Source organism: Bufo gargarizans, chromosome 3, assembly GCF_014858855.1.
Source record: "Bufo gargarizans isolate SCDJY-AF-19 chromosome 3, ASM1485885v1, whole genome shotgun sequence".
Taxonomy (NCBI): domain Eukaryota; kingdom Metazoa; phylum Chordata; class Amphibia; order Anura; family Bufonidae; genus Bufo; species Bufo gargarizans.
The window spans coordinates 74,912,759-74,933,925 of record NC_058082.1 but is presented as its reverse complement, the minus strand read 5'-3'; the positions used below and the strand labels follow the sequence as shown (position 1 = coordinate 74,933,925).

General features: G+C 43.1%; 1 protein-coding gene across 7 annotated transcripts in view; it reads left to right on the top strand.

The window, feature by feature from the left end:
- The window catches only part of FRY (FRY microtubule binding protein), a 264,523-nt gene that overhangs the window by 196,907 nt on the left and 46,449 nt on the right, over positions 1–21,167 (top strand). For all 7 annotated transcript variants that reach the window (XM_044284644.1, XM_044284646.1, XM_044284645.1 and 4 more), the window contains exons 37-43: positions 1,153–1,303; positions 5,040–5,143; positions 10,025–10,210; positions 11,257–11,455; positions 14,196–14,317; positions 17,416–17,603; positions 20,065–20,159. In XM_044284644.1, the coding sequence (XP_044140579.1) occupies positions 1,153–1,303; positions 5,040–5,143; positions 10,025–10,210; positions 11,257–11,455; positions 14,196–14,317; positions 17,416–17,603; positions 20,065–20,159 (1,045 nt within the window). The remainder of the gene's footprint in view (positions 1–1,152; positions 1,304–5,039; positions 5,144–10,024; positions 10,211–11,256; positions 11,456–14,195; positions 14,318–17,415; positions 17,604–20,064; positions 20,160–21,167) is intronic.

Below are 21,167 nucleotides of genomic sequence, written 5' to 3'. Positions count from 1 at the left end.
CATGTTAGGCTACTTTCACATTAGCGTCAGCCTTCTCCGGCGGGTGAACAGCCTGCCGGATCTGTGCTGCCCCTAGTGCACGCCTGCCGCCGGAAGTCCACTATAAACAGTCTGCCGCTAGTGTGAAAGTAGCCTTAGCCAGTAGTGAGAAGTCTGGATGGTCTCAAAAAGAGAAACACTCAGGTCCTTTCTTCAGGCCAGAAATGAAAAAAATCTCTAAAGAAACATGGATATACGCAGGAAAGAACATAAACTCAGAGACAACCTTTTACATCGTTTATCTGTAAACTAATTAAGGACTCTTTGTCCAAGACCATCCCTCTGTTTGTTGGTGTTTTGCAATGTATTACTCCACCTCTCTGTTCTTTCCTGTGTATATCCGTGTTTCTTCAGAGAATTTTTCATTTCTGGCCTGAAGAAGGGACCTCAGAGGCTCGAAAGCTTGCCTTAGACCATCATTTATTTTAGTTAACCATTAAAAGGTATCAAATTGCAATATTTTATATTGTTTTCTTATTTTGAGAGCATCAAGACTAGGACAGATCAATATCTGCTCAGAGTAAACGAGTTCCTGTTGAATGACGACAAGCAGAGATTTTGAAGAATTGATGAAAGTAAATTGGAAATCTGTAGAACTTATCATTATCTTAAGAATATGAATGTGTATTTGCTAAAACTGGAATGCCCTTTTAATGCTCATACTAGTAGAAACCGTTCATGTTCTTCTATACGTGGTTATAGTGATCATATATCAATGGCAGAATAATTTTTAGTCTGTTCTTAGGGCCCTTTTACAGGCGTCTGTAATTGGGAACGATTCCTGATCATTGCCCCATGTAAACATGCCACTGATCTCTCAGCAAACAAGCGAACCCTTGTTTTTCAGGTGATGACATCTTTTATGGGGCACCATAAATTGTTGTTTTTTTCCCTGTGGCCATCACCCAATGTAAACAGGGATGTGTTGCCAACGGGATGTAGTGCAGTTTAGTTTGCATCAGGCCGTATGAAAGGCCCTTTAAAATTGCACCTATCAACTTGTGTGTCGTTAATCGGCACTTATTTGGGGCTGAAATTGCCCTGTGTGGAGGTCCCATCCTGGCTGTCTCCATTCCAATACGTTACTCATAACATTTTGCTTCTCTCTTCTAGATGACCCGGTGTCTCCTTATATCAGCTGGATGTTAAATATAGTAGAGAGTAACCAGCCCCAGCCTCTGCCCATGCCCTGCAACGGAGGATGCTGGGCACCACTGGTAGACTATCTCCCTGAGACTATTACCCCACGTGGACCTCTGCATAGGTGAGGAGCTGATTGGCAGATGAAACATTATTACTTTTCCTGATCTTTATCTTTGAGCTTATTAATGCAGCAGATTGTTCTGTACATATAATGTGTTTTATTACAGTGAAATGTTGCAATCTGTACGGTTACTGATCCACATTGTCATGTGAGTAGGTAGGAGCCCCACGTACACTTATTGAAGGTATCCAGTAGTAAAGGGAGTAATCTGAGCTCTTGCAGTGTCTGCCGCTCTATAGGCTGGTGTAAAAGGTGGTCTTCATTTTGCCTTAAAATGGTAATTTTTACCTGCAAACTTTGAAGCTAAGGATAAGCCATCAATATCAGATCATTAGGGGACCAGCTCCTGGCACCCCCGATAATTAGCTCATTGAAGAGGGTGTTGCACTCACCGGAGCGTGCAACCCCTTCATCTGGTTAATTGGCGAGTTACCGTGAGTCAGACTCCAGCCATCTAATATTAATGGCTAATTCTAAGGAATGTCTATACTCTATAGACTTAAGGTGTACATCCACGTAATATCAGTTGCCACGCGTGGTATGGTTGACTGGGTAGCACCCAGCGGGCAGTGCTAGTTGTCCACACCTTATGTCAGATCGGTCGGGAGATTGTAAGCCTGAGCACTTTTTATTACATCCACTTATCATCTGTGTTTTAATTTTCCTATTAATTTACCAATATGTGCAGTGACCCTGAAGGGAAGCGAGGATGGGAGGACTGGTAGTGGAGATGATTGTAGTAGTAGTACTCCCAGTTCACAGTAGCATGCAGATTGTCAGCCTGTCTCAAAATGTGGTTGGTACTGAAGGCAATAGTCCTTCTCCCTGCAGTTGAGTCTGCAGTAAATAAGTGACTACCTTCCCAATGTCATCTTACACGGCCTGAACGTTTCTAGACCTTCTAAGATTACTAGTCTCTCTTTCCTATAGGGGTACTCTGGTAGTAGAGTTGCTCCTGTGGCAGCTGTAGTCTCGGAGACAGAGGTTCTCCGGACTTGGGCCTGGTCTGCAGGAATTCTCTCATACATGTCCTTTTTTTTTTTTTTTCCAGAATAAATTTTTATTATATTTTTCTTCATTGTTAAAGAAAACAATTCTTACATACTTCAATAGTACAGTAAAAGTAAGCGAAATTTCGCTGTTAACAGGTCATGTGAATAATACTTATTACATGCATTTTGGTTAACTCTACGTACATTAGGTCTCAGTTATATTGTTACTGATCAAGTACGTTAATTAGTTCAAGAAAAAATAATAATAATAATAATAATAATAAAAAAAATTAAGAAAATTAATACATTAAAGAAGAAATGAAAATAAAGACAAAGTAGAAACATTTTAGAAACAGTTATTAACCTTCCTCTACTGTGAGTTCGTATTTGTATGTCACATTTGTTGTTTTGACTAGTCCTCGACATCTATTATGTATATGATTTTTATTTTGGGTAGTAAGTCAGCCATGTCCTCCTTTTTCTTTCCATAATACCTCTTTTCCCCCTGATTGTTGCATGTATATGTTCATTTATGTAGTTTTTAGATACCAATTCTGTAACTTCACTGACTTTAGGAATTATGTTTGTTTTCCAATGCTTTGCTTAATGTCCTTTTTGAAGGGCGGTCTGAGGGTACTTTCACACTAGCGTTTTTCTTTTCCGGCATAGAGTTCCGTCACAGGGGCTCAATACCGGGAAAGAACTGATCAGGCATATCCCCCTGCATTCTGAATGGAGAGCAATCCGTTCAGGATGCATCAGGATGTCTTCAGTTCAGTCGTTTTGACTGATCAGGACGGAGATAATACCGCAGCATCGTGGAGTTTTATCTCCGTCCCAAAAAACTGAAGACTTGCCTGAATGCCGGATCCAGCATTTTTTTTCCATAGGAATGTATTAGTGCCGGATCCGGTATTCAAAATACCGGAATGCTGGATCCGTCCATGCGCAGACCGGTAAAAATATGAAAAAAATAGAAACTGATCCGTTTGTTCGTATGACAAACGGACAGACGGATCCGTTCTTGCAATGCATTTGTAAGACGGATCTGCATCTGAACTGCTTGCCGGATCACTCTGCTGCAAGTGTGAAAGTAGCCTAAGACCATCACCCTGGTAAGCTAATCAGTCTGCCAATATTAACCCTATATTTTGTTCCCAATGAAAGAATCCTACTCGCCTGCTCCCTGCTACGGATCCGTTTGTATTATCTGTAACATAGCCAAAAACAGTCTTGAACACCATTGAAAGTCAATAGGGGACGGATCCGTTTTCTGTTGTACCATATTGTGTCAGTGAAATGGATCCGTCCCCATTGACTTACATTGTGTGCCAGGACGGATCCGTTTGGCTCAGTTTCATCAGACTGACACCAAAAGGCTGCAAGCAGCGTTTTGTTGTCCGCCTCCAAAGCGGAATGGAGACAGAACGGAGCCAAACTGATGCATTCTGAGCGGATCCTTTTCCATTCAGAATGCATTAGGGCAAAACTGATCCGTTTTGGACCGCGTGTGAGAGCCCTGAACGGATCTCGCAAACGGAAACCAAAACGCCAGTGTGAAAATAGCCTTAAAAGGGATCAAATCCTAGAAAAACCACCTTAAAATGGGTTATCCGTTAATAGATATTGATGACCTATGCTCAGGACACCCGGGACCCCCGGCTCTGTGAGTGCTGCGGCCTCTTCCTAGGCTATGTGAATACAAATTCTGGCACACCCTCCGCAGTGTGCCCTTGTGCAGGATCCATGCATACCATTCTGCTGTGTGCATGAGGTTTAACTTGGAGAAATAGCATTCAGTGTATTCTTCATATAGGCCCATAGCCTTTCATATACCTTTACAGTACAGGTACAAAGCATGCATGTACACACGGCTCAGATGAAAGGGTAAAACATTTACCACCGAATGCTTTTTCTCGTTTTCCCTTCTGACATTGACCTGCTGCTCGAGGCAGTGTGGTCATGGGCCTAGCGCAGAAGGAAGGTGCGGTCTCGCTCTTATCTGGAACAGGTTTAGCAATAGACCCAACATCAGGAATGTAGATTTCAGCCCTCAAGTAACAACACGCAGGAAACGCCTGATGGTAATGCTGTTGGTTCGCTGCCCATGCGAGCGCCTTGCTATCACTACTGACATTTTTTGCATTACTTTCATTGCTAGTGTTGAAAACACATAAAAAGACAAGAATAAAAGCCAGAGCAAGATATTATATTATATTTATATGAATGGCGTATCTCGTTCTAATATCAAGAACTAGGACACTGGCTGACCTGTTACATGTGCGCTTGGCAGCTGAAGACATCTGTGTTGGTCCCATGTTCATATGTGTCCGCATTGCTGAGAAAGGTGATGTTTTATGCAAATGAGCCTCTAGGAGCAATGGGGGTGTTGCCGTTACACCTAGAGGCTCTGCTCTCTCTGCAACTGCCGCGTCCTCTCCACTTTGATTGACAGGACCAGGCAGTGAAAACGTCGTCACACCTGACCCTGTCAATCAAAGTGCAGAGAAAGCTGAGCCTCTAGGAGTAACGGCAACTCCCCCGTTGCTCCTAGAGGCTCATTTGCATATATTAAAACTACATTTTTTCTGAGCATTGCTGGCACATCTGAACGTTGGAGCAACACAGATGCCTTCAGCTGCCAAGCACACATGTAACAGGTCAGCCAATGTCATAGGTACAAAACTGCTGACAGATGCCCTTCAACGAATATGAACTCATTGTCTTTTTTTTTCCCCCTATAGGTGTAATATTGCTGTGATATTCATGGCAGAAATGGTGGTGGATCACAGTGTGAGGGAAGACTGGGCCCTTCACCTTCCTCTTCTGCTCCATGCTCTCTTCTTAGGCAAGTGCCACCTCCCAGTGTATAGTGTATTCATTCATGGTTCATTGACTTTAGCCTGCCTACTTGATAGAGGCAGCCATCTTTTTGGGTGCAGCTACATATAAATGGGTTCCTATTAATATAGTAAAGTAAGATTAGATGCATTGAGTTACATTTCAGAAACCTTGGAAATTAGTCTGAAGAGCCGACCGTAGCTAAACAGAACATGTGTGCGTCCTTTAAGGCTACTTTCACACTAGCGTTCGGGTGTCCGCTTGTGAGCTCCGTTTGAAGGCTCTCACAAGCGGCCCCGAACGCTTCCGTCCAGCCCTAATGCATTCTGAGTGGACGCGGATCCGCTCAGAATGCATCAGTCTGGCAGCGTTCAGCCTCCGCTCCGCTCAGCAGGCGGACACCTGAATGCTGCTGGCAGCGTTCGGGTGTCCGCCTGGCCGTGTGGAGGCAAACGGATCCGTCCAGACTTACAATGTAAGTCAATGGGGACGGATCCGTTTGAAGATGACACAATATGGCTCAATCTTCAAACGGATCCGTCCCCCATTGACTTTCAATGTAAAGTCTGGACGGATCCGTTCAGGCTACTTTCACACTTAGAAATTTTTTAACAATATAATGCAGACGGATCCGTTTTGAACGGAGCCACCGTCTGCATTATATGAGCGGATCCGTCTCAGACGGATCCGCTCTGAACGCAAGTGTGAAAGTAGCCTAAGTTGCATGGTCAGCTCTGGTAAAGTTCATTCACATGGTGCTGTTATGGTCGGGCAGAAGGCAATTTCGGTACATGTGTGGCAAAACCTACAACTTTATTAATTCCTCACATGTCTATATTGTTTAAAAAAATTATATAATAATTACATTGAGGTTGTCTTCTTGTAACCGTGTGACCTCTTTTAGATGGAGCCCAACAGCAGGGTTGCCAACTGTCCAGAAATTTCTGGACAGTCCGTAAACAGTCCGTGTCCATGAAAAAAAAATTGATATGTAAAAAATGTTGACGGTCTGTGATTTGGGATAAGTTGCCCAGAAAAAAAAAATTCTGGTTGCCAACTCTGCCCAACAGAGAGATCCGGGATCCTTTGCTGGTCTCGTACAACCCTCCTTCCCCTCGGCTGTCTGTGCCTCTTAGGCTTTATTCACACATCAATGTTTAGTCAGTGATTTCCATTAACCAGTAGTGAAGGCTACACAGAGATGAGGTGTAATGGAAAGATCTGCACCTGTTCTGTGTAGTGTATAGCGAACCTGTTTTTTAAGTTCCACGTCTAAAGTTCGGGTTATCGAAGAATCCCGATATGGATTCCAAATTCCGTTATGGTCCGTGGTAGCGGAATCCATATCGGGATTCTTCGATAACCCGAACTTTGGACGCAGAACTTAAAAAAACAAGTTCGCTAAACACTAGTTCTGGGTTTAGACCCGCACCTGGTTTGGTTCACAATAACTGACTGAACACTGACTATGTGAATAGGGCCTTATAATGTAACACTATTCCTGTACAAGCAGGTTCACATTCAGGCAGGTAATAGGTATCCTAAAGCCTGTACTAAAATGTAATCCACTGTTCAAATCCCTATTATTCCTAAAGAACCCCCTAAAGAGGAGCTGTACCCTCTCCTGACATGCCTGTTTCAGTATCTACTTGCATCCCCAATGTAATAACATGGCTGCTTCACTTTTTCATTTAAAGAGGACCTTTCACAGGTTTTTACTAATTGAGATAAATACCTTTACTTGTGCTGATGCTGCCACCCTGCCAGGGTTTCTCCCCGGCTGTGACGCTCTCCGCTGTGATTAGATCGCGGCACAGCCAGGGAGAAGGAGACGCCCATTCAGAAACCCTGGCGTCTCCTCCTCCCTGTACCGATGCTCAGTATTAACATACTGAGCGGGAAAACTACAGGGGGGCACAGCGGGGCGCAGGAGCGATATTTAAAAAAATCAGGCAGCGTCGCAGCAGCGCAGGGTGACCCACAAGTAAAGGTATTTATCTAAATTAGTAAAAACCTGTGAAAGGTCCTCTTTAACTCTGTTTTGCTATCCCTCTATTGTTCCTTCTAGTGCTTTCTGAATGAATTGCTAGCAGTCTGCCATGAAGGTTCATCTGGGGGGGGTCCTGGCGCAGTATGGCAGGCAGCACTGATTGGATAATGTCAGACTGTGCAGGGACGCCCCCCCCAACTGGAAACACTTTTATTGCAGGAAAATTATAACTGGCGCAGACAGTCGGGGAAGAGGGATTACAAAACCAACAAAGGATCATTGGATCTATGTGTTGGGATCAGGTTCTGACACCAAAACTGGCTGAAGCCAAAAAATAAAGCTCATCATTTTGCAGCCAATTTAACTGCATTTGCCTTTGACTTTAAACTTTTTTTTCTAGCATTTTTTAGCTCTCATAAATAAGCTTAGATGAATAAAAACACTAGAAAAAAAACCCTGCATATTTAGGAGTTCACCATGTTTTGGATAAAAACAGAAAAGAGAAACACTAAAAAAACACAAAAAAGCCAGTGAAAAATACACTGTAAGCTGTCCACATCCGTATGTTCATTCTATAGCCTCGCAAAAAAGATAGAACAATGGGTCCGCCCCCAAAAACATTTATGTGGACCGCAAAATACATATGGCCGTGTGAATGCACCCTTAAAGTAACATGGGGCTGCATAAAAAAAGCCACAAAAATAACTGAAAAATGTTTCATCCCATAAAACTGTGTAAGTCTGTTATTTTGATATAGGAATTTGGTGGTTTTGGCCAAAAAAATTACACATTGCTTTACTATATGCAGGAATTACTTTTTTAATCTTTCTCAGATTGTGAAAAAAACTTTGGACAGTAATTAAACAGTAATTCTACTTTACACCTTATCAAGGGATAACAAGAGAAATCTCAGTATTCATCGATTTCCACTTGGGTGTTCTAAAGTTGATAATCTTTGAAACTAATGAAAATCTAAAGCATCCAAACTAACTGGCCCAAATAAGTACACTTCTAATCACACAGGAGTTAACTACATGCAGGCCTTGGCAATGCTTGTCAAATCTGAGCAAGGAGATAGCTGTAGGGGTTGCAGAACTAGCATTTGCATCCAAGTCTGGCGCCTCAAGATGCCGAAAGGCACCTATGTCGCATAAGAAGACATATGTATTATAAATGGTACATGATTGCTGGGAGCCGACTTAAGAATTTTGCCTTGGGTCCAAGGAACTTCAAGTTACTCCATTGAACATGTCTTCAGATCTACAATGCAGGAGGTACTTGTAGTTGCAATATACTATTCCAATAGTTAGTTCCATATGTAGGTAAGATCTAACATCAGCCCAAAAAAAGAACCCAGTATGCATTTAGGGATATACTACTACATGTGCATGTATACATCTGTACTGTAGTTTCATCCAAGAGTTGTACATTATATTAGTGCACATAACGATAAGTTTAGAGTCATAATTTTTCTTATTTTTTCAAAATATTACATTTGATTTCATGCTTGTGTTTCAATAAATTGTGATAATACAAGAGTAGCCTGTTTCTGAGATATGACTAGTCAAGATTGTCTGACCTGTTCGGGTAGGCAGGGCTGGACTTTGAACTTAAAGTGGCCATGGAGAAGGAAAAAAACATAAAAGTAGCCCCATGTTTTAGGTGGGTCCAAACTGACAAAAGGAGGGGCAACACAAGTAGACATAGCCAACATAAGTAGGCAGCGACAACAGAAGTACGTCCGCACCACAGTATCCAACTGTATCGCCCTCCTGAGAACAGTGATGCATTTAAATTCAGGGTGGCACTTGCGGCCACTTGACAGGTGAATAGGAGAGCATCAGATCCTTATGTACCGGGTTGGCGGCTGTGAGAGAGGCTTGAGTGACCACCCTAGGCATTGGCCTGCTGGAAAACTTCCTTGTAGGGTCTATGACCAGTCCGCCTCTACAGATAGGGGTTGTTAGGGGTAGGGGCACAGGTTAGGACCATAGAGGTTGTCGGCTGCCTAAGCTAGAAGACATGCTACCTCTTGCAGCTCTTTTCAGCATTACTTGAACCAGACTTCTCCAAAGCAAAATCGTTTTTGAGACAAAATTTTTTTTTACATCTTACAATACTATTCAGAACACTCCACTTTATCTGTTTCAGTTAACTGGTGCAGTAACGTGCCAATTTAGTCAGCTAAGTACCTTCTAATTAGCTGGGTTGGCCTTAGGGGTGTGCAACCTGAGAAAATGCATAGGGCTCATTACTCATGCAGCACTCAAAGGGGACCTGAAATGGGACCAGTGTTCCCCTGTTTGTTTTTTTGGTTTATTTTGTAGTATCTTTTTATTGAGTTTAAAAAGAGTACAAAAACTCTAAGATATAACAATCAAACAAGTGTTCCCCTGTTTGAATGGAGCTGTAGACATACACATGTGTCCACCACTCCATTTAGTTCTATCAGCGTGCCGGAGATAGCCTTTTACAAGCACTTGGCTATCTCTGGCAGCCCCATAGAGTTTAATAGAGCGACAGTGTACATGCGTCTCTGCTCCTCTATTCAAACAGGGGAACACAGGCCCCTGTCCTTGTGATCGTCAGGGGCCCCAGCTGTTGGACCCTGCCAATCAGACACTTATCCCCTATCCTGTGGATATGGGATAAGTTGTAATGGGACAACCCCGTTAAAAGTTGCTTATTTTGCCTTCTTCCTGTGAAGTTCCTCAAGATTGTCATTGAAAAGTTAATTGAACACCTATAAAATTGATCCTTGAGTGTGTAGCTCATGTACAGTGGGAAATGATCAGCTCCATTGGACATGACTTGAGAATGAATTCTCTGTACTCTCAGCTGTATGCAAAATAAGACACAATATGAATGATTGTTCCTATGGTTCTTTGTCTTTCTTAGGTCTGGACCATTACCGTCCTGAGGTCTTTGAACACAGCAGAAAACTCCTTCTTCACCTTTTAATTGCACTATCCTGTAATAGCAATTTCTCCAGCATTGCATCTGTTCTTCTACATGCTCGAGAGATTAATGAAGCCAAAACATTGACTGTGCAATCCTCCTGCCACTCCGAATACCCATACACAGGTAATCTCAAATCTTCTAAGGCTTATGATGAATGGGGTTGAATGTGGAACTAAGTAGCAGACATTGGGTAAGGTCTTCTATCCTAAAAATGATGAATTCCTTGCATCTGGGATCCAGCCATGATTACACACCACCTTTAAAGCCCCAGTGTTTGCAGACCAATGGAGTTTTTTTTTTTTACCAGTAGACCTGCAATTACACATGTTAAAATAATAGAAACATTCCCATATGAGTAATTTTAAGAAATATCATTAGAATATGCCATACACTTATGATCGATGAGAATCAGACCTCTGTGACCTCCAATAATCACAAGACCAAGGTCCTTTTAGTTTGGTCCTTCAGCTCTCCCTACAACCTACTTCTGAGGCCATTGATTTGCCGGTAGCAGTGATGTGCATGTAGACAGCACATCTCAATTCTGGTCCAGGGTGACCAGAAGCTGAAGAGAAGGGAGCTGGATCTGGAGTTCCCATGACAGGAATGTTTTTTTTTGTTTTGTTTTTACTTCTACACCCTACTGCCCATATGAAATGGATTCCCAGTCTCTGAGTACTCTTGGAAGTGCTGGCAAACAGACCCCCAATCAATCAATAAGTGATTACCTAATGCATATGATTAAGTCATAAAGATACATACATTGTCCATAGTTTATATTGAAGATGATCTCTTGCTATGCAGTGTAGATAATCTCTTGCCCAAAGAGCCCCATGGTTCTTTCGTAGTTGAGACATTTGGGGCAATATCAATTAGCTAAGTTGTCTTCCACCAAACCACTGTTGTTGCCACAGGTGGCATCAGATGCCCATCCTGTTTAACTGCCCTTCTCCCCCAAACTATAGACATAAACATGCACACTTAGGTACCCTGTAAGTGTTTATGGAAAGATGTGTGGGTATGTGTTTATACATTGCTGTATGCCTAATTGCTTGCAAATATCTTTAGCAAAGTGGATTTTGCAAGAAAAAGTCTGTCTGACCCCCTAGAGATGCCTGTGTGCGTGCTGCAGAGAGAGATATGCTACATTCCTGTATTATCTTTGGCAGGAGGCTTTGACTTTCTCCGGGAGTACCAGTCTTCTCCAGTGCCAGACTCTGGCCTCAGTTCCAGTTCTACCTCCTCCAGTATCAGTCTTGGAGGAAGCAGTGGGAACATCCCCCAGATCAGCCAGGAGATTGAGGATGTTGACACGTCCGCTGACACGGATGAAAAAGCCAACAAGTTAGTTGAGTTTCTGACCACCAGGTGAGCCGTCTGGAAGGAATAGATGATTTTATCTGAACTTATGAATGCGCTGCTGATAACCTCCTTTTTCATGAGGTCCTCGTGATTGGGAAATCATGTTCTTGTATGGGTTATCAGTGTTGGTCTTTGTGAAGCTTTTTCAGTTATTTTCTTCTCAGCAATGTTCTCTATATTTGAACAATACAGAAAGGCTTATTCTAAATTCATATCTCCAGCACGAAAATCCGGTAGTCTGTTCTGGTAGAGGAACAATCTACCAAAGTTACCTTTTCTGGCCTAGCCGGACACCACAAAGCCCTGGTGACCTAAATGCCGGTATTTGTTCGGCATAAAGCGGTCATTTGTGCAGGTAACTCGCCAGATCCAGTGACTCTGGTAGTCTGTACAGACTAGCAGCTTTATGTGCTGGGAATGTGAACATAGCCTTATTTGATTAATGTCACTCCATCTTCCAGGGTTCTGTTCCCCAAAAAATTGAATGTTTTAGGTCCCCACATTTATTACATTTCTCTGCATGTAAAGTCCATTGGAATATAGAAAATGGAAGAACAACCCTGAGGTGTGAATAAACACCAAAGGCCTTCTTAAGACAGGATCAGACCTGATTTTGGCCACTTTTACACAGCGCCTAGTTTGGCCAAACAGGAGCAAATGTCCCTCATCATTATGCTCTTACCTACAGAACCCACCAACAAAACTAATTTAGTAGTTCCCAACCTCCCATGCAGGCAGCCTCTAATAAAAAAGTATTCTCTTTCTAAAAGAACTACCCAATTTTTGCAAAAGATATATCTGTTTTATAGGGAATCCCTAACTACTGTAGGTACCAGGTAACTCCACGGTGCCACAAAACCATAGTTGGGAACCACTGGTCAGATATATATCATAGCTGGTAGACCTTCATCTAAACTTGTCTGCCAAAGGAAACAGATCAGACAAGGTTAGCAACAGGAGCACTCTAGCTTCTCCTGCTCCACAGTGTTAACACAGACGTGTAATGAGTGCGGAAGCCAACCATTTTGATTTTTAACCCCAAACAAGTTTCATATATGGCTAATAAATGCAGGAATACTTAAAATATGTTTCTAATGCAAGCATTAAAAGTAGTGGTCTGGTTATCTGAGCCATCATGTGGCACTGCTTTACTGTACAGCACAGGTCAGAATAAGGCCTCATGCACATGACTGTAGTCACTTCAATAGGGGCCGCAAAAGATGCAGACAGAACTTTGTGTGCTGTCCACATCCGTTGCTCTGTTCCGAGGCCCCGCAAAAAAAAATATAGCATGTCCTATTCTTGTCCATTTTTAAGACCAGAATAGGCATGTCTACAATGGGCCGCCCGTTTCGTTCTGCAAATTGCGGAAGGCACACGGGCGTCTTTCTTTTTTTTGCAGATCCGCGGTTTACGGACCAAAAAAAACGGCACAGTCATGTGCATATGGCCTAAGGCTCAGCTATTAAGATAATGCAACATAGTTTAATAGAAACATCTGTCTAAGGCCTCATGCACGTGCCCGTGTGCCTTCCACAATTTGCGGAACGGGTGGCCCATTGTAGACATGCCTATTCTTGCCACAAAACGGACAAGAATAGGACATGTTATATTTTTTTTGCGGGGCCTCGGAGCGGAGCAACGGATGCGGACAGCACACGGAGTGCTGTCCGCATCTTTTGCGGCCCCATTGAAGTGAATGGGTCCGCATCCAAGCCGCAAAAACTGCGGCTCGGATGCGGACGATAACTACGGTCGTGTGCATGAGGCCTAAATGGTAGAAATATAATGGAAATGAGACACTATATAGGCACGGTCATACTATTGTGTAAGGATACAGGTCTACAACATCCAAACGTACCAATGGTCTCGTTTGGTTTGAAAAACCCATTGTTAAACACCCCATTAGGGCCTTCTGAATTCATGCCCTAGCCCTTTGTGGGGCAACTACAAAGACTGCCTCTTTTTCTGAAGTCCCCAGAATATTGATTTCAGTGGGCACTATGTAATGCCTCACTTTCCGTAAGGCGGCACTACAGGGGATTGAACACTTGCTGCCAGGTTCTCTTACAGATCGCAGCTGATTGTTGCAGCTTTCTTGTTAGTGGGGGAAAAAAGGGACCATCCAAAATGGAAAGCCCCTTTAGGATTGTTCTCTTAAGGGTCCATTCACACATCCGTATAAATGGGTTCGCATCCGTTCCGCATTAATTTCAATGGGGCCCCAAAAGATCCGCATCCGAAGTTCCGTTCAGTGGCCCTGTTCAGCGGACCGCAAAACACTTGCGGATGTGTGAATGGACCCTTAATGAGAGACGTAGTTGTGGAAGTTACTCTGTGTTCGTTTATTATGTTACATCACAAGATGTGTTATTTAAAAAAATGTATTTAGAGACTTTAGGTTCCAATAGAGTTTAATAGCGCCATCTACTGATGATATCTATTAAATATATTTAATTGTCTAGTCTAATGATTTTCAAGCAAAGACTGTAAGGGTACGACCATACGACGCGTGGCCATTTACAATGCAGACTGACTAAATAGTGCGGTCCTAATTAATGCACCGGCAGTGTGGCTGAAAACCACGTGCAAACCACAAACTTGCATGGCCACGTGGTTTGTGGCTGAATCATGGCCGCGTTTCCACCGCTTCATCTGGACGTGTCCTCACAGGAAGCGGTGTACCTTAGCAGACTGGGTCTACATACAATCTAATACCATCCAGTATGATCTTCCATTCTTTCAGAGCTTTTGGGCCACTCTGGTGTCATGAAGATATCACACCCAAAAACCAGAATTCCCGGAGTGCAGATCAGCTCACCAACTTCCTACGACATGTAGTGTCTGTATTTAAAGACTCAAAGTCAGGTAATTTCCTCATTAATATAATATGTTCTTCATCTATATGTACAAACCGGATTCCCAAAAAGTTGGGACACTATACAAATCGTGAATAAATACTGGATGCAATGATGTGGAGGTGCCAACTTCTAATATTTTATTCAGAATAGAACATAAATCACGGAACAAAAGTTTAAACTGAGAAAATGTACCATTTTAAGGGAAAAATATGTTGAATCAGAATTTCATGGTGTCAACAAATCCCCAAAAAGTTGGGACAAGGCCATTTTCACCACTATGTGGCATCTCCCCTTCTTCTTACAACACTCAACAGACGTCTGGGGACCGAGGAGACCAGTTTCTCAAGTTTAGAAATAGGAATGCTCTCCCATTCTTGTCTAATACAGGCCTCTAACTGTTCAATCGTCTTGGGCCTTCTTTGTTGCACCTTCCTCTTAAACGTTTGCTCTGTCATCTACGTTCTATTACAAATAAAATATTGACATTTGCCATCTCCACATCATTGCATTCAGTTTTTATTCACGATTTGTATAGTGTCCCAACTTTTTGGGAATCCGGTTTGGATAATTTTTTTAGTAAGGGGGGTGGAGGGGTATAGAATTCATCTAAAGTCCAACATCTTTGACCTAGTCTGTGCCATAATAAACCAGCAGCAGCCTCATGCACATAACAGACTCCATTTTGCAAACTGAAAACTGCTGATCCACAAAATGTGCCTACCGTCCGTGGCATGCCATGTTTTTCTACTAGAACTGGCTATTCTTCTGCAAACGGGACAGGAATAGGACATGTTCTATAATTCACGGAATGACCACGTGGATGTGGACAGCACACAGCTGACATTTGTGTACTGTCCGTATTCTCTGCGGCCCCATAGAAATGAATAGGTATGCGTGCGATCCGCAGAAAATGTGGTTTTGTGCATGAGGCCGTCTGGAGCCTTAAGGCCTGTCATATACAAGCATGTCATTTGGATGAAATTTTTAGAAAACTCGTGTCAATAAGTTGCAAACTTTGGTGTATGCCCCATTTGCACAAAAGTTTGCAACCCTGCTCGCCACTTTTCCAAAAACGATCGGGAATAGAGGGTGAGGAACATAGCCGGCCCAGGACATTTAATTTGATGTACACCAGAAAACTGCCATAGAAACTTCCTGTTAGTATAGATTTCAGTTTTGGCACATGGACCTGCATAGATGCACCACTTCTGATGCCATTGGGGGTATAGCTTAAGACTGGTGTGTTAAAGGTCGGTCTTAATAAAAGTTCTCTTGTGTTTTAATATACAGTGCTGCCCATAATTATTCATACCCCTGGCAAATTTTTACCTAAAGTTACTTTTATTCAACCAGCAAGTAATTTTTTGACGGGAGATGACATGGGTGTCTCCCAAAAGATAATAGGACTATGTACAAGAGGCATTATTGTGGGAAAAAAAACATTTCTCAGCTTTTATTTACATTTGAGCAAAAAGTGTCCAGTCCAAAATTATTCATACCCTTCTCAATAATCAATAGAAAAGCCTTTATTGGCTATTACAGCAATCAAACGCTTCCTATAATTGCAAACCTGCTTTTTGCAGGTCTCCACAGGTATTTTTGCCCATTCATCTTTAGCAATGAGCGCCAAATCTTTCAGGTTGGAGGGTCTTCTTGCCATCACCCTGATCTTTAGCTCCCTCCACAGATTCTCAATTGGATTCCAGTCTGGACTCTGGCTGGGCCACTCCAAAACGTTAATGTTGTTGTCTGCTAACCATTTCTTCACCACTTTTGCTGTTTTGCTGTCATTGTCATGCTGAAATGTCCACTGGTGCCCAAGGCCAAATTTCTCTGCAGACTGCCTGAAGTTGTCGTTGAGAATCCTCATGTATTGCTCTTTTTTCATGGTGCCGTTTACTGTGATTAGGTTTCCTGGTCCATTGGCTGAAAAACACCCCCAAAGCATTAGGTTACCACCACCATGTTTGACAGTGGGGATGGTGTTCTTTGAGTTGAAGGCTTCTCCTTTTTTACGCCAAATGAAGGAAACATCATTGTGACCAAACAATTAAATTTTTGTTTCATCTGACCATAACACAGAAGACCAGAAGTCGTCTTCTTTGTCCAGATGAGCTTTTGCGCAGGCCAAGCGAGCTTTTGTGTGCCTTATGTGGAGAAGTGGGACCCAGCAGTGTCCAGTGTCCGTTGGATTGTCTGCCTTGAGACATTGCCACCAGCAGAGCCCAGATTCACCAGGATGGCCTTGGTGGTTATCCTTGGATTCTTTTTTACCTCTCTAACTATCCTCCTGGCCAGCACAGGTGTCACTTTTGGCTTCCGAACACGTCCTCTGAGATTTTCCACAGTGTGAAACATCTTGTATTTTTTGCTCAACTGTAAATAAAAGCTGAGAAATGTTTCCCCCCCCCCACAATAATGCCTCTTGTACATCGTCTTATTATCTTTTGGGAGACATCTATGTCATTTCCCGTCAAAAAATTACTTGCTGGTTGAATAAAAGTAACTAAGTCAAAATTTGCCAGGGGTATGAATAATTATGGGCAGCACTGTAGGTATGTTGATACCATAATCCTGATTTTGGTGTGGCTGCACTGCCCCCTGCTGTGTATTTGTGGAATTAGGCTTTCTAAGTCCACTGTTCCAAACCACTAATCCTCGTCAGTGCAACAGCATGGAAACTATAACTTCCTTTGGGCCCTTGAGGCAGCTAAGACTTAGTGATTGTACAAAGCTGTTTTCTCTTTAGATTACTACTAAGTAGATTAATTGGCTTTTTACTTTTATGCATATATTTAGTGTAGAGAGAACTTGTGTTTTAAGTTCGGCATCCAAGGTTCGGGTTATCAAAGAATCGTGTTATGGATTCTGCTACCACGGACCATAACGGACTTTAGAATCCATAACGGGATTCTTCGATAACCCGACGCCAAACTTAAAACACAATTTTGCTCAACACTACTTATATTGTAAATCAAGGTTCGTGAGGCACCGCCGGCCACTGAGGCCAAGAAGAATGATTTTCACAGCTGCACCCAAAAAATTGTATCAGTGAATGTTACATGCAGTTATTTGTCAATGACCTGGCGTCGTGTTGTTCCACAGGCATCCACTTGGAGCAGCACCTAAGTGAGGTGGCACTACAGACTGCTCTTGCCAGCTCTTCCAGACACTATGCTGGTCGCTCTTTCCAGATTCTGCGAGCCCTGAGGCAGCCGCTTTCAGCCCATGCATTATCCGACCTTCTTTCTAGGTTGGTAGAGGTAATAGGAGAGTACGGCGATGAAATCCAGGTAGGTCCACCTCACGTTGTCTCCACCGATTGTTATGCTACTGACAGCTTGTTACTTAGAATTTCAATCAAACAGGACGCAATAGAAGACTCTGTAGAAAGCTATAGGCGCCTACCAAGACATTTCTAGAAATGTGGCATGCTGCATTTGGGGGATTCCGTAATGTTTAAAGTCAGACTTTTCGCTGTTGTGGATAGAAATATGAATTTATGCGAATTTGACTGGAAAGCTTGTCAAGAATTTTAGCTTTTGCTGATGTTCTTCAAAGGGGTTTCTGGTTTTAGGAAACCCATATTCATTTACCCCATTGTAGATAGTGGGGGTCTCCTGTCTCATCTATTGACCAAATAGTAGAATGGTTACAAAGAACTTCTTTTGCTCTAGAGGACCTGTCCTGTATTGCTCTGTAGACCTTTTTATCACAGCGACTCAGGCTGGATGATAAATATGGTGCCGGGACAGACACTTTTCACTGACACTACACAAACTATCGGTTGGCTTACCTGGACACTGAATAAAACCAGAATGGCCACGAAATTTTGCATCTTAGACCAAGCCTATTTGCAGTGAGGCCCCTCCCCGTGAGCAAGTCGGAAAAAGTGTACAAACCTTAGTTGTGCTAAACTGGGCCACTTTTTAGACAGATTTTAGGCATATTAGTAAATCTCGGCCACTGATTTACATGGGCACGATGTCATGCTGAAGGGGTAATCCACTTTGAACAATCCCTCCTACTACTTTTAAGTAAGGTCCCTTTGCAACAAGCTGATCACAAGGCCCCCTGCTAAGCCCCCAGTGATCAGCTGTAACCTGTAGACAGGTGTCAACAAATGTTAAGTTTTCCTACTGCGCCACCACCGGCTGATACCATGCAGGGATCAGCAACCCCCAGCTGTTCTGAAACTATAACTCCCAAAATCCTCCTTTCACTTCTATGGGAGTTTAAAAAAATATATATGGCCAAGTGAATGTGCATGCTGGGAGTTATAGTTTCAAAGTAGCTGAAGTGCCGAAGGTTGCTGACCACTGCTCTAGTGTGTAATGGCATTACGAACTGCTAACTCACCTTCAGACATTACTTAGCCCTCATAAAGTTGCCCCTCTCTCATACCCATGGGTAGCGATATGAACAAGTGCCCGCGTCCACAGACTTTCCAAGATGGCGCTTCCGTCTTCAACTGTTCATGCGCTGAAAGATTGTAATGCAGGCACAGATGCAGGATGTCCATTGTTTTCCCTGTATCTACTCCGTCCTGGAAAGGCTATGGATGCCAGCCCTTGTTTATGGCGCTACCAATGGGCACCAGGAGTAACTCCATGTGTGATAAGCATTTAGCAAGTTCATATGCCATTACACACTAGTGTATGGTATCACCGAAATTTATGTACAAAGCGGACAACGCTGTTAATTACCCCTTTGCTGGAGCTGTAGGAAATGATCAGGTGACAGCTAATTACTTGGGGATCTTAGCAGGGAGACGTAGTGATCAGCTTGTTGTCAAGGACCCTTTCTAACAAGTAGAGTAGATTTCTCCAAGTGGATTTACCCTTAAAAAGGACTTTGGCATTTGCAGTTTTTAGTTCACAGTGTCACTGCATTAGTAATCGGTTGTGTGCATGCATAGTAAGTGGCAACCCCCAAAGTTGGAGGGAGGTTCTTGTAATGGAACCTACACCAAGTTGTCAGATCCCACTGATTTAAAGGGTTTTACTGAACTACAGATACTGATGGTCTATCCTAAGGCTAGGTCATGGATATCAGAACTGTGGGGGTCTGACACCCGACACCCGCACTGATCAGCTGTTCCTGGCAGCCATGGTTTTTCAAACTATGCACCATCATGCAGAAGGCTCCATACACTGTGTAGATCCCGGCACCAGTTTACTGCAGCTCAGCTGCCCTTCATGTAAATCGGAACTTTGTGGCGGTACCCCTTCTTCTTCCAGCTCCGTACACTGTGTATGGAACTGCACAAAACAGCTGATTGTTGGGGGTGCCGGGTGTCAATCTCCGTATAATGCCTTATTCACACATCCGTGATTGTGAGACAAAACCAGGATTGGAGCCTCCACAGACATGAGGTCTAAGGGAAAGATCTGCACCTGTTCTGTGTTTGGACCCTCACCTGATTTTGGCCCAAAATCACTGATGGAAATCACTGATCTTCTGTGTATTTAAGGCATTAGTCATCTTATGACAAGAAATTAGGCAAGTTAGATTTCAGCATTTCCGTTACTTTGTCGTCGTCGTCGTCGTCCCCCCCGGTTCCCCTCATATTCACTCTGTACTAGATTTTATAAATATGCCACAATATTATATATATTGTATTAGAGAGTCATCAGAAATTGCTGCTGTTTTGTAGCATATTTTTATTTCATTTTTTTTTTATTTAGCATATCTTCTGATAGTATCTGATAGTATCACTTTTTCCTGTTTAACTGCTATTTATTTTTATGGCAGGGCTATGTTATGGAGGTCCTCCTTACTCTGGAAGCTGCCGTTGATAACTTGGCTGACTGCTTTAAGAACAGTGATCTGCTAGCGGTGCTGTCCAGGTACGTGTTCATAATTTAGCAATAGTCAACCATAACAAGCTGCAATCTGCATTTAAAAAGGATCTGACCACTCTCCTGACATCAGTTTTAGTAAATACCTGTACTTTTTGGACTATAAAACGCTCCGGACAAGATGCACCTAGGATATAGAGGAAGAAAATAAGAAGTAAAAATATTTTTCATCAGACCTCAGATCAGACCTCTCTATCGGACTCCCACTCCTCCTCAGACCTTAAATCAGACCCCAAGCTCCATCAGACCTCAGACCCCCATGAGACCTATGTATCAGATCCCCATCAGATGTCAGATCAGACACCCATTCCTTCTTAGACCTCAAACAAACAAAAATAAATAAATGAACTTACCTCTCTTGCTCTGAACCGCACTGGCACTCGCCGCTCCCTGGTCTTCTACCAGCCTAGCACTGCACGGAGACGTGATATCGCACAGTATCAGGTCATAGTGCGTGTCTACATGTACTATGCCCTGTCCTGTGCAGTGCGGCACCTAGAAGAGGGAGTGGTAAGTATAGCCGGCTCATTGCTTCCCTCACCACTCCCTGCTCCTCCTGCATACTGAGGACTGCTTCCATAATGGCACACTTCCTTTAATTATCTACAAATGATTGTGCATTAATCACGCAATTGGACTGTGTTCGATTTTTTGAGGAGAAATGAAACTGAAACAACAACATAACATTTGTATAAGATGGGGGCTGACGTACATTTTGACAGACGTCACCCCCTTGCATAAGGCCTCATGCACACGGCCATTGGGTGGCCGTGGCCGTATTGCGGCCCGCAAACGGCGGGTCTGCAATCCACGGCCGCCGGCTGTGTGCACCACGCATCACTGATGCAGACCCATTCACTTGAATGGGTCCGCAATTCTGCAGATGCGGAACGGAGTCACGGAACGGAACACCAGAAGCACTACGGAGTGCTTTCGTGGTGTTTCTTTCCGTTGTTCCACACCGCAAATAAATATGATTTTTTTTTTTGGACCCAT